At 48.7% G+C, this 11,339-nt stretch overlaps 1 protein-coding gene across 2 annotated transcripts in view; it reads left to right on the top strand.

The window, feature by feature from the left end:
* The window catches only part of Card19 (caspase recruitment domain family member 19), a 13,905-nt gene extending 5,098 nt beyond the window's left edge, over positions 1-8,807 (top strand). The window contains exons 2-6 of one of the 2 annotated variants that reach the window (XM_005355161.2): positions 3,092-3,234; positions 6,714-6,867; positions 8,120-8,179; positions 8,349-8,420; positions 8,523-8,807. In XM_005355161.2, coding sequence (XP_005355218.1) covers positions 3,092-3,234; positions 6,714-6,867; positions 8,120-8,179; positions 8,349-8,420; positions 8,523-8,638 — 545 coding nt within the window. In that variant the 3' untranslated portion in view covers positions 8,639-8,807. The remainder of the gene's footprint in view (positions 1-3,091; positions 3,235-6,713; positions 6,868-8,119; positions 8,180-8,348; positions 8,421-8,522) is intronic. The other variant, XM_026782844.1, reaches the window with a different exon arrangement.
* Positions 8,808-11,339: the final 2,532 nt, after the last annotated feature.

The raw sequence follows: 11,339 nt of genomic DNA, 5'->3' as shown, positions 1-11,339 counted from the left end.
GAGACCAGCCTGGTCTACAGAGCTAGTTCCAGGACAGGCTCCAAAGCCACAGGGAAACCCTGTCTCGAAAAACCAAAAAAAAAAAAAAAAAAATGTTCTTGAGGTTGTCTTCACTCTACTTGGCTATTCCCTTCTTTCCGTTAGCTCTGTTTGACTTGTCTAGTTGTTCTAGTCCCTTCCTCCTTCCCTTCCAATTTAGTTGCCTTTTTTCTTTTTTAAAGTTGGTGAGGTGTAATGGCTAGCCATTAATGCTAACTTTTTTTTTTTTAGACGAGGTTTCACTATGCACTATGTAACTCCAGTTAGCCCAGACTCTACATAGATCAAGGTGCCCTCAAACCCATAGAAATCAACATGACTCTGCCTCCAGAGTGGTAGGATTAAAGCATGTGCCACACCTGACCCAAGCTCTCTCTTTGTAAACTGTGTGAATTTATTTATGGCTGTTGCTTCTCCCTCTCAGAGGTATGCTTGCTCCATTCCTTAGGTCTTGGTGTGTTTCTCATTTGACTCAGGTTGCTTTCAATGTATTTTGTGGTTTCATTTTTGTTGGAGAAGGGCTGCTTGTTGGTTCCCAAATGATCACACAGAAACTGTATTAATTAAATCATTGCTTGGCCCATTAGTTCTAGCTTCTTATTGGCTAACTCTTATATTAATTTAACCAATTTCTGTTAATCTGTATATCACCACGTGGCTGTGGCTTATTGGGTAAAGTTCCCAGCGTCTACCTCTAGCGGCTCCATAGCTTCTCTCTAACTCTGCCTTCCTCCTCCCATGCTATAGGCCAAGCCAGTTTCTTTATTCATTAACCAATAAAAGCAACACATAGACAGAAGGACCTCCCTCACCACATTTTGACCTGTTAGTTCAGTGGTTCTCGATCTGTGGGTTGTGACCCCTTTGAAGGTTGAATGATCCTTTCACAGATGTCACCTGAGACCATCAGAAAACACAGATATCTATATTACTATTCATAACAGTAGCAAAATTACAATTATGAAGTAGCAGTGAAAATAATTTTATGGTTGGGGGTCTCCAAATATGAGGACCTGTATCAAAAGGGTCACAGCATTAGGAAGGTTGAGAACAACTGTATTAATTCCTATAGATTTGTAAACTCTGATTGTATCAATTTCTAGCTTTATGTTATGTGATCTGAAAAGAGCCTTCAGTTGAAATGCTTTTAAATATTTTGAGACTTATTTGTGGCTTAAGATCTGTATGTTTTGTGATTGAGAGTATGTTCCATGTGCACTTGGGAAAAGTGTGTTTTTTTTATTACTGGGTAGTGTTTTCTGCGTATGACTTTTAGGTACAGTTTAGAAACTGTTCAAGCCTTCCATTTACTTATTGATCTTTTATCTAGTTGTCTGGTCTGTTGTTTAAAGTGGTATATGAACATCTTTAAATATCATAGAGCTGTCTGTTTCGCCCTTCAGTTCCATCAATATTTATTTCCCCATTGGGGCTCTGATACTTGGTGCAGGTGTGTTTATAGTTGTTACTTATTCTTGATGACTTAACCTTTAATCCACATATGCTGTTTGTCCTTTAATCCCTTGCACCAATTTTGACTTAAAGTCTATCTAGTCTAATTCTAATCCCACCACCGTGTTCTGGTCTGGTTTATGTTTACAATCAAGTGTGTTCAACCTGCTGCCTGTGACCACATGTGGCTGGCTGAGGACAGCTGTGACTGTAGCCAACACAAAACTGCAAGCTGACTTCACACTAGGAAATTGCTCTTGAGCATGATGTTTGTAGATGACAACTTCCTGTGTTGAAGTGTCAAAGGGTTGGACACACCTAGGTGGGCTGTCTTTTTCCTCACTTTACTTTCAACCTGTTTGTGTCTTTAGGTCTTCAGTGAGCGTCTTGTCGATATTTAGTTGGAGCATTATTTTTAATATTTATTTATTATATATACAGCATTCCTTCCATGTATGCATGCAGGCCAGAAGAGGGCACCAGACCCCATTACAGATGGTTGTGAGCTACCATATGGTTGCTGGGAATTGAACTCAGGACCTTTGGAAGAGCAGGCAATGTTCTTAACCTCTGAGCCATCTCCCCAGCCGCCCCCCCCCCTTTTTTTTTGGTTTTTCGAGACAGGGTTTCTCTGTAGATACGGAGCCTGTTCTGGAACTAGCTCTTGTAGACCAGGCTGGCCTTGAACTCACAGAGATCCGCCGGTCTCTGCCCCCCAAGTGCTGGGATTAAAGGCGTGTGTCACCACCGCCTGGCTTGGAGCATTTTCTTTAAGTATATGTCACATTTTATTTTTCCAAGGAGTTTTCTTTCTTCTGTCTTCACAAAGCTGCTTCTTTACACAAAGAATGGGGTGTAGCACCAGCAGGTCTAAATCGTGGTGGGAGTATTTGGTCCTTGCAGGCTTCGTGAGATTGATTCCCGACCACCTTGCTATGAATAAATAGCACAGCTCATGCAGTAATGCAGCTTGACACAGAGTTTGGGAAGCACACAGGTGTCAAAGTTTCAGATTAGCGTCTGACAGCAGCGGCCTCTACAATATTCTGGTTTCAAATGACGAACTTCTTAATGGCCTTGTCCTTGGATATGCACCAGGTCCAGTTCATGCAGCAAATTGACCACACATGGCCACAACTCTTTTTGGCATGACTGCTGTTTCTTCTTCTTTTGGTCACCTTGGAGCCAAGACCAGAAAGAGTAGAGCATATGTTTTTAAGGCCATTCTGCCAATCTTTGCCTTTTGATTAGAGAGTTTATCCTATTTACATTTAAAGTAATTGCTGAGAATGAAAGATTTGTCTCTGCTATCTGTATTTTGTAGGCCTTTTAGCTTTTACAGCCCTTGTTTCTACCTTTGCTGATTCCTTTTGTGTTTAGTTAATATTTTGTGGTAACATTTTGATTCTCTTATTTATTTTATGTGTATTCTCTAGATTTCTTCGTTGTGGTTAACATGAGAGAGAATTGTAGCTGCACCCTCCAGAGAGACTGCTGCCCTTCCAGCAGGTGTGGGCCTCCTGTGGTCAGCACCAAGGACGCCTATTTGGTGCCTCTTAAGGCTGCGCTGGCTCACCCATGCTATCCATATGTGTTCCAGATCAGACCTACTGTGACCGGCTGGTACAAGACACACCTTTCTTGACCGGACAGGGTCGCCTGAGCGAGCAACAAGTGGACAGGATCATCCTCCAGCTGAACCGCTACTACCCACAAATCCTTACCAACAAAGAGGCAGAAAAGGTGCTGAGGGGTGAGCGGGGCCAGGGTAACCACTTGGGCATGCCCCCTCTGTAACAGGTCTTTCTCTCTCCCTCTAGTCAGGTCTCAAATAACGACACAGAGACTTTTGTTAATTATGAAAGCTCGGCCTTAGCTTAGGCTTGTTCTTAACTACCTCTTATAACTTAAATAAACCCATTTCTATTAATCTACATGCTGCCATGTGCTTATAGCTTTTACCTCTCCTGCATGTCCTGCTTTCTGTGTCTGACTGGCCACTCCCCCTTTCTTCTTCCCAGAGCTTTCTCTGTCCGCAAGTCCCACCTATACCTCCCGCCCAGCTATTGGACATTTAACTTTTTTAAAAACCAGTCACAGTGACACACCTTAACACAGTATAATCAGATATCTTGCAACACTCCTCTCTGAGCTGGGAGAAGCTGGCATAGGCCTTGAATTGTTTTAGTGTAGCAAGAGGCTACTTGTTTGTTTCCCAGCCGCCCTGCAGAAACTATATTATTTAAAACACTGCTTGGTCAATGACTCTAGCGTATTTCTGGCTAACTCATATTTTAAATTAACCCATCTCCATTAGTCTGTGTATTGCCACGAGGCTGTGGCTTACTGGGTAAATTTCTAACGTCTGTCTCCCATGGGGCTACATGGCCATGTCTCCCTTGACTCTGCCTTCTTTCTCCCAGCATTCAGTTTAGTCCTGTCCTCCCCCACCCCTGCCTAGCTCTACTCTGCATTATAATGGGAAGCCAGTTTCTTTATTCATTAACCAATAAAAGCAACACATAGACAGAAGGACCTCCCATACCATCTCAGGAATGGGAGTCAGAGCTGCACTTGGTCAGCTGCAAGTGGCCTCCTGTCATCAGATCTGATGCCTCAGTTTCTCCCGATGGTCCTGTGGTGGCTGGCCCTTCCAGAATTATGAGAAGGTTTGCAGGAGGTGATACACAGTGTCTTAGAGTTGCTCTTGCTATGATAAACACCATGACCAAAAGCAATTTTGGGATGAAAGGGTTTATTTGGCTTATGCTTCCACATCCATAGCTGAAGGAAGTTAGAACAGAAACCCAAACAGGGCAGGATCCTGGAGGCAAGAGCTGATGCAGAGGCCCTGGAGGGATGCAGATTACTGGCTTGCTTTTCATGCCTTGCTCAGTCTGCTTTCTTATAGAACCCAGGACCACCTGCCCAGGGATGGCACCACCCACAATGGGCAGGGCCCTCTCCCATCATTGCTCCACAGGCTTATCTTACAGCCCAATCTTATGGAAGTATTTTCTCAGTTAGGGTTCCCTCCTCTCAGATGACTCTAGTCTGTGTCAGGTTGACATAAAATTAGAACACACAACAACATAATAATAGAAGGAGGGCAGAGGAAGGAGGGATCGGAAGTCTGAATGTGGAATTGGGCAGATAGCTCAGTTGGTAAAATGCTTTCTGTGTGAACACAAGGACTTGAGTTTGGATCTCGAACCTGTAAGTGCAGCTGACACAGAGACATAGAGCCCAGGGGCTTGCTGGCTAACCAGTTTAGCCAAATTGTGAACTCCAGGTTCAATGAGAGATGCTATCTCAAAATAGTCAGGTGCAGAGCCATTGAGGAAAGCATCCTGATATCAACCTCTGGCCTCTGCATGCACCATGGGTAGGCACCTAACCCACAAGCACATAGACACACACGTGCGCGCACACACACCACATGTGTACTCACACACAGAGACACAAACACACACTCATCCACACCCACCCACACCTCACAGACACACATACACCCCTATACCATATACACACATACCGACACACCCCACACATGTGTAGACACACAGACACACCACATACACATCTCACACACATGTAGACACACACACACACACAAACATGTAGTGATATTTCATTTGTATTTTAATAAATAAAGCTTGCCTGAAGATCAGAGAGTAAAACAGATGTACTGATCAGCTTTACAGACCACGCAGTGTTGACACACACCTTTAATACAGTAGCCACACTAGTTTGCTATAGAAATCAGGCAGTGCATGCCTTTAATCCCAGCACTAGAGAGGAATATAAAACAGGAGGAGACAGCTCTCAGACACAGTCTCATTCTGAGATTCCTGGAGGCAGGATCGCCATTTTGAACTAGGTAGAGGTAAGAGCCAGTGGTTGGCTGCTTTGCTTTTCTGACCTTCAGGTTAAATTCCAATATATCTCTCTGAGTTTTTATCAATTGTGCATCACAGACACACACAGATTACACACACGCACACACACACACACACACACACACACACACACACACACACACACACACACCAGAAGTCTGGACCTATTGGTACCATGGAACCACACCGTGGCTTTTCCAGAGGGTCAAAGTATGAAAAGACTCACTCACTGTCTTTTGCTGGTCAGTCTTCCTTGCATTTGTAAGGCCAAAAGGCCCAGCCTGTGATAGGAGGGCAGGGGAAGCTGACCTCATCCCGCAGCCAGGCTTGGCCTGCCTGCTCAGCAGGCTTGAGGGAGACTGGTCCCATTGGGAGCTTCAGCATCTGTGGAAGAAGCATGCTATCCACTTGGCTCAGAGACCGGAATGTGACCTGGTTCCCCTGAGCCAGGTGAATAGCACACTCTCTCTGGGTCATCTCTGCTTCTCACCCACAGCCCTACAAATAGTTGAAGTCATCACGCCATTTGGCAGAAGGGACTACTGAGGCCTGAGAGACAGCGCAGACACCATGACTGTTCTGCCGGAGATAGCACTTTAGATACAGTCCCCGGGCTTTGTGTCAACTTAGACACTTAGTGTGAGTCACCTGGTGATTTTAAAAAGTGACAGGCTCAAATTCATCTCATTGTTGCAATAAGAAATACATAAACTTCAGATGCTTATACCTCAAAGGGGAACTCGCTTCTCAGAGGCCTTACTGCTCCCCTTATCTCTGGTCAGTTTTCAGCTGTAGCCATCAGGGGGCAGCACAGACCACAGGCTCCAGGTTCTGGACTCAGTGCCAAGTGATCTGTCCACTGACCTTCACAAGCTCATCAGAAGAAACTGTTCTTTTCTCAACTGACTTTTGAAATACTAGACACTTGTTCCCAGTCTGAAAAGTAAGAGCAACTGTCACGGATGCCGCCATTCGTTCTCTGTAACCACCCACCACGGGGGATTATTTTCTTTTTATGAAAACTGCGTCTCAGGGGGTTGAAGTGACTCACTGAGGCCACATGGGAAGGAGCTACACCAAGTGTCATTACTTAGGGTGATGTCCCCCACACCCTGCTTCCTTGGTGACCTCTCCCAGCCTGTAGCCCTAGAGACACAAGGATTAACCGAGACTTAGCCGGCAACTAACTACTCCAGTGTTGGGTGCCACACAGGTGGTGTGAGAGATTGAGAGCGTTCTGAGGTCTGTGGTACTGAGGCTGGGGTTCCGAGGGGACCACCTCACAGCTGTCCCCCTTCAGCCCACCTTTTCTTCTGCCCCCAGTTCCGGAACCCCAAGGCATCTCTGCGTGTGCGGCTCTGTGACCTTCTGAGCCACCTGCAGCAGCGTGGGGAGCGGCACTGCCAGGAATTCTACAGAGCATTGTACATCCATGCCCAGCCCCTGCACAGCAACCTACCCAGCCGCCACACTCTTCGTAAGTCCCTCCCCCACATCCCTACCTGCAGCACCCCATACTGACCAGGGAGGGCGCCAACTGCGAGCTGCATGGTGGTCCTCAGGGCCCATCTGAGTCTGCAGCAGCTCAACCTGGGCTTCTTTTCCCTCTCCATTCCTCCTCAGAGACCACCTAGGGAGAATAGCACAGGCTGGATATCAGTCTGTCTCTCCCTCTGTCCTTTCTCCCTCTCTGTCTTTCCCTTCCCCCATACCAGTTTTCATACAGAAGCCAGTGCTCCATGTATCCTGTCTGACCCCCTTGTTTACCATGTCTGTGTCTTCATTTCTCAGTTCATAGCAGCTTCCTTCTCACAGCCCTGTGCTGCTCCTTGGTCATCCCAACGGGGAGTTACCAAGCCCGCGTAGACCCCAAGGCTGTGTTTACCTTTTGTATTCACCGGTCTGCTCATGTGGGGTTTCTGTAGGGCATCCTTGGGTATAGGTGTGGGTGATTGGTGAGAGACAGTGTGATCTCAGAGCTCTAGGTGACAGGTAGGTCCCGAAGGTCTGGGATCACTGGAGCTGCTAGGACCTGGAATAAGGCTAGGGGACCTGAGAGGAGGCTCTGCTGCTCCAGACAGACAGATGAAGTGACTCTGCCCATGCACTCAGCTGGGACCCTGGGCTGGTGTTTTTGATCTCAAGGAGTCTTCCCCAGACTTCACATGGCACAGTGGGAACAGTTGAGGACAGACTGAATTGGCTTTCTCCCCCATCTCTACAAAAACTGCTTCCCTGGGCTTTATTTAGAACCCAGCTGGATCCAAGCCATGTCCCTACTGGAAATGAAGCACTTTCTGGTCCGTGGGTGCCCCAGGGTCTGTGTGGCATGTCATCTGTCTGCTAACTCCGTGGGGAAGTCTAGGGAAAAGCTCTGGCCTCCTCTGCCTGCCATGACAGTCCCTATGATGCTAGCAGGTGGCTCTTGATAGTGGATATTTGTCCTGCATTTGATGATGTGTGGCCAAAAGGACACAGTAGCCTACTCCACACCTATGATAGCCTAGAAACTAGACCAAAGGAAACCCAAATTTATACAGTGTTCTCTGGAGAGCTGATCTCTCTATGTGACTAACTGGGCCTGCCCAGGGCACCAGGTACAGTGGCCATGAAGAAACGTGTGAGCCCAGCACCTTCAGGAGGCAGAGGCGCTGCCTTGGGCTTCCCTGGGGACAACCCCGCACTCAGCTCAGCCCTCTACTAATCATGCTCTGTAATTTTGTTTCCAGAAAACTCAGATTGCAGAGAGCTGGACTGGGGCAGCGAGAGCCGTGAGCTGAGTGACAGGGGTAACGCCCCCGCCACCTCCTTTTCTTTCCCTTTTCCCTCAGGGCTCTGTCTGTGTCCCAGGGGCTTCTCCATCCCACATCGGGTTCTATTCCTGGCTTTCTGTTGGGGGACAGCCCCCCTGTAGTCCTCAGTCACTGCTACAGGCCATTCACACTCCTTTCTCCCCAGGACCCATGAGCTTCCTGGCAGGCCTAGGCCTGGCGGCAGGCCTGGCCCTCCTCCTCTACTGCTGCCCTCCAGGTGAGTGCAGGCCCCCAACGCTCTAAGCAGACTGTGGGAATTGGAATTGGACAGGGACCAATGGCTGGTCCTTGGATTATCCTTTCTCCCTTTGTCTTCTAGACCCCAAAGTGCTTCCTGGGACCCGTCGCATTCTCGCCTTCTCACCCGTCATCATTGACAGGCATGTCAGCCGCTACCTGTTGGCCTTCCTGGCAGATGATCTCGGAGGGTATTAATGAACCCAGACCTTGGGCCTTACCTGCTGCTTAACCAAAGAATCCCCTGGCCACCCACTGTGGGGTCTGCACTTCTTTTTCTAAATACTTATTTTTCATTATTTATAATTTCTATGAGAACACATCACCTTCACTCTACAAGGTGCTTAACATGAAATGTTACGTCTCTGCCTACCCCATGTCCTCTTCTTGAGCTGGTTTTGTGTGTGTGTGTGTGTGTGTGTTAATGTTCTAACAGTGGCTGTTCACCTAGGACTGACCCAGATGCTCCTGGCTTTGAGTCCAGCCTTGGCCCAGTGCCTCCTCCAGGTTCTCCCCCATCCCTCCCTCTTCGGATATCCCTCTCCTCCATCATCTACACATTGGAGATGTCCCACACCATCCCTACCCCTTTACCACATAGGCCCCCTGCTAGGCCCCTCCCAGCACAGGCCCCTCCTGTGCTGTCTCTTAGCCTTCCTGGTTCTTCCTGCCTGGATACCCTTGGTGACCCCATCACTGTTTTTTTTTTGCCATCTAGCCCACAGGGGATGGGGAGAATGGCAGTCCCTCTCTGTTGCTGACTGGATCCCTGGGATAGCAGTAGTGACAAGAGCCCACGCGTGTCAGCACTCAGAAACACCATTTCCCTCGAAAGCCTCAGGAAGTGTGGACCATTCCCCTCACTTTTCCCTAAGGAGGTGAGCCGCTGGCTGTTGCAGCCTGGCCAGGATAAAGGGAGATGGGCAGTAGGTCAGGGCTGAGATCAGTCCACACTGTTCTTTCCTGTGTCTAAGGAAGCCTCATTGGCTTACCTTCCCCAGAGCTCCTGTCCTCTGCCTGGTGATCACTGTCTAGCCACCGTGACCTGAAAAGGAAAGCCCGAATGGAGCCGAGCCCTGGAGCCCAGATCTGTCCAATATCCAGTGTGGGGATGGGGTCGGTACTGCCACAGACGGGCTGGGTGTGGCTGGAGACCAGGCCCCAGCTGTGTGTGACGCTGTAGGAAGCGCAGTCCTTGTCACTGACCTACCGGAGCCACCCTGCCCAGGCGGGAGGACATCCAGTTCATAGAACCTTCTAGATCCCTTAGAGATGAAGAAAAGGCATGGTACATTTGAGGTCCTCAGCACAGGTCTCCAGCCACAGCCAGTCCACCTGAGACCATGTGTCATTAGGCAGAACTGCACACGTCTAGTGGGAGGGGTGGCTGTATACTCAGGGGCAGGTACCATGACTCCTCCTATCCTTCCTTCCATGAGGGAAGCCAACAGTCAACAAGCCAGCTGATCTTTTGTGAGCAGGCTCAGCCAAACTACTGAAGATGGTGGCAGTTTGGCACAGAAGACAGTCCTGTACAGCAACATATGTACAAACTTACATACATGTTCACAGCACATACATGTTCATAGTACATCCATACTCATGCTGTGTACATGTTTACTCACATATATGCCATATGCACAGATACACAGGTCCATTTGCATGCATACTCTACACATGCAAGGCACCAGGCACAGGATATGAGTCAGGACACTTACTGCGCCCGGGGCCGGGTGCCTGAAGGGTTTGTTATTAAGCGGCTCCTAGCCAGTTCCTCCCAATCAGGCTTTTTTGAGGAAACAACATTGTCAACTCACAGAGTCATCATGAGTCTGTGTTTTCAGGAGTCACTGAGTTTCCAGAGTTACACGTGCTAGGTTGTGGAAGTTACCCAGGCAGGTGCAGACTGAGATGACCCAAACGTAAATGTGGGACAAGTCGGGCACAGTCCCCAGGGAGAGGTTCCATTCAAGTCTCAGGCTCATAGAGCACGTGAGGGCTCTGGTCGCCAATCTAATGACTGGCTGACCCTGGGCCCTAAAGCTGGTGCTTTGCAGGCATAGTGCGCATGCTCCATTGGAGAACTGCCGGCCAAGGCGAAGGAAGGTTGTTTCTTCAGTGCCTTTCCGTCATCCGGGACACCCTGTGCCCAGTGAGAACATGTGGCTTTGGGGCCAGTGCTCAGTTACCATCTCGCTGCCCCACCTCAGAGCTGCAGGAGCAGGGAATGTACTTAACAGTGTCCAAACTTCAGTTTGTACCCCTGTAACACAGGAACCCTACTCTGGGCTCCTACTTATGAGAACCATGGCCACAGAGAGCGCTGGGTGAGCTGACCACTCAAGGTGACAGATGCCTGGGTAGAAGTGGCAGCCCCTTGTGTCAATTGTGTGGACAGGCCCTGGAAAGTGGAGGGGGGGTCTCTGAGGGCACTGAAACCCTAGCTTCTGTCAGCCAAGGGCTGGGAATGGTGTCTGGGAAGGTCCTGGGCCTGGTCTCCATTTGACTCCACTGTGATTGTCCTTCCTTAGAGACACCTCGAAGACCTGTGAGGCCTGGTCCCCTGGCTGTACAGGAGGCCGATACCCTAATGTAGGCCTGCTTAGCTTCCCAGGATTGCTGACTTCCTTCTTCTGCCCATGACCTTGTAAAGGCCTACCTTGAAGCCCTTAGCCTGACAACCCCTGGACACAGGCTATCCCTGAATGCCCCTCCCAGCCACTTGAGTCCCATCCTGTGGCTGTGAGGACTCAAAGCCTGTGGCTGAGGTTTTCAACATCCAGGACTTTAGTTGCCGCCTTCTGATAGGCTAATTCTCCACGGGCCTTCTCCCTCAAGCTGTATCCCATGGAAGAGAGAGTACAGGAACTCCCCTACCTGGGCTTCAGCATCCTGATAG

Source organism: Microtus ochrogaster, chromosome 16 (genome assembly GCF_000317375.1).
Source record: "Microtus ochrogaster isolate Prairie Vole_2 chromosome 16, MicOch1.0, whole genome shotgun sequence".
Classification (NCBI taxonomy): domain Eukaryota; kingdom Metazoa; phylum Chordata; class Mammalia; order Rodentia; family Cricetidae; genus Microtus; species Microtus ochrogaster.
The sequence above is the reverse complement of the archived record's forward strand: the minus strand, read 5'-3'. Positions and strand labels throughout refer to the sequence as shown.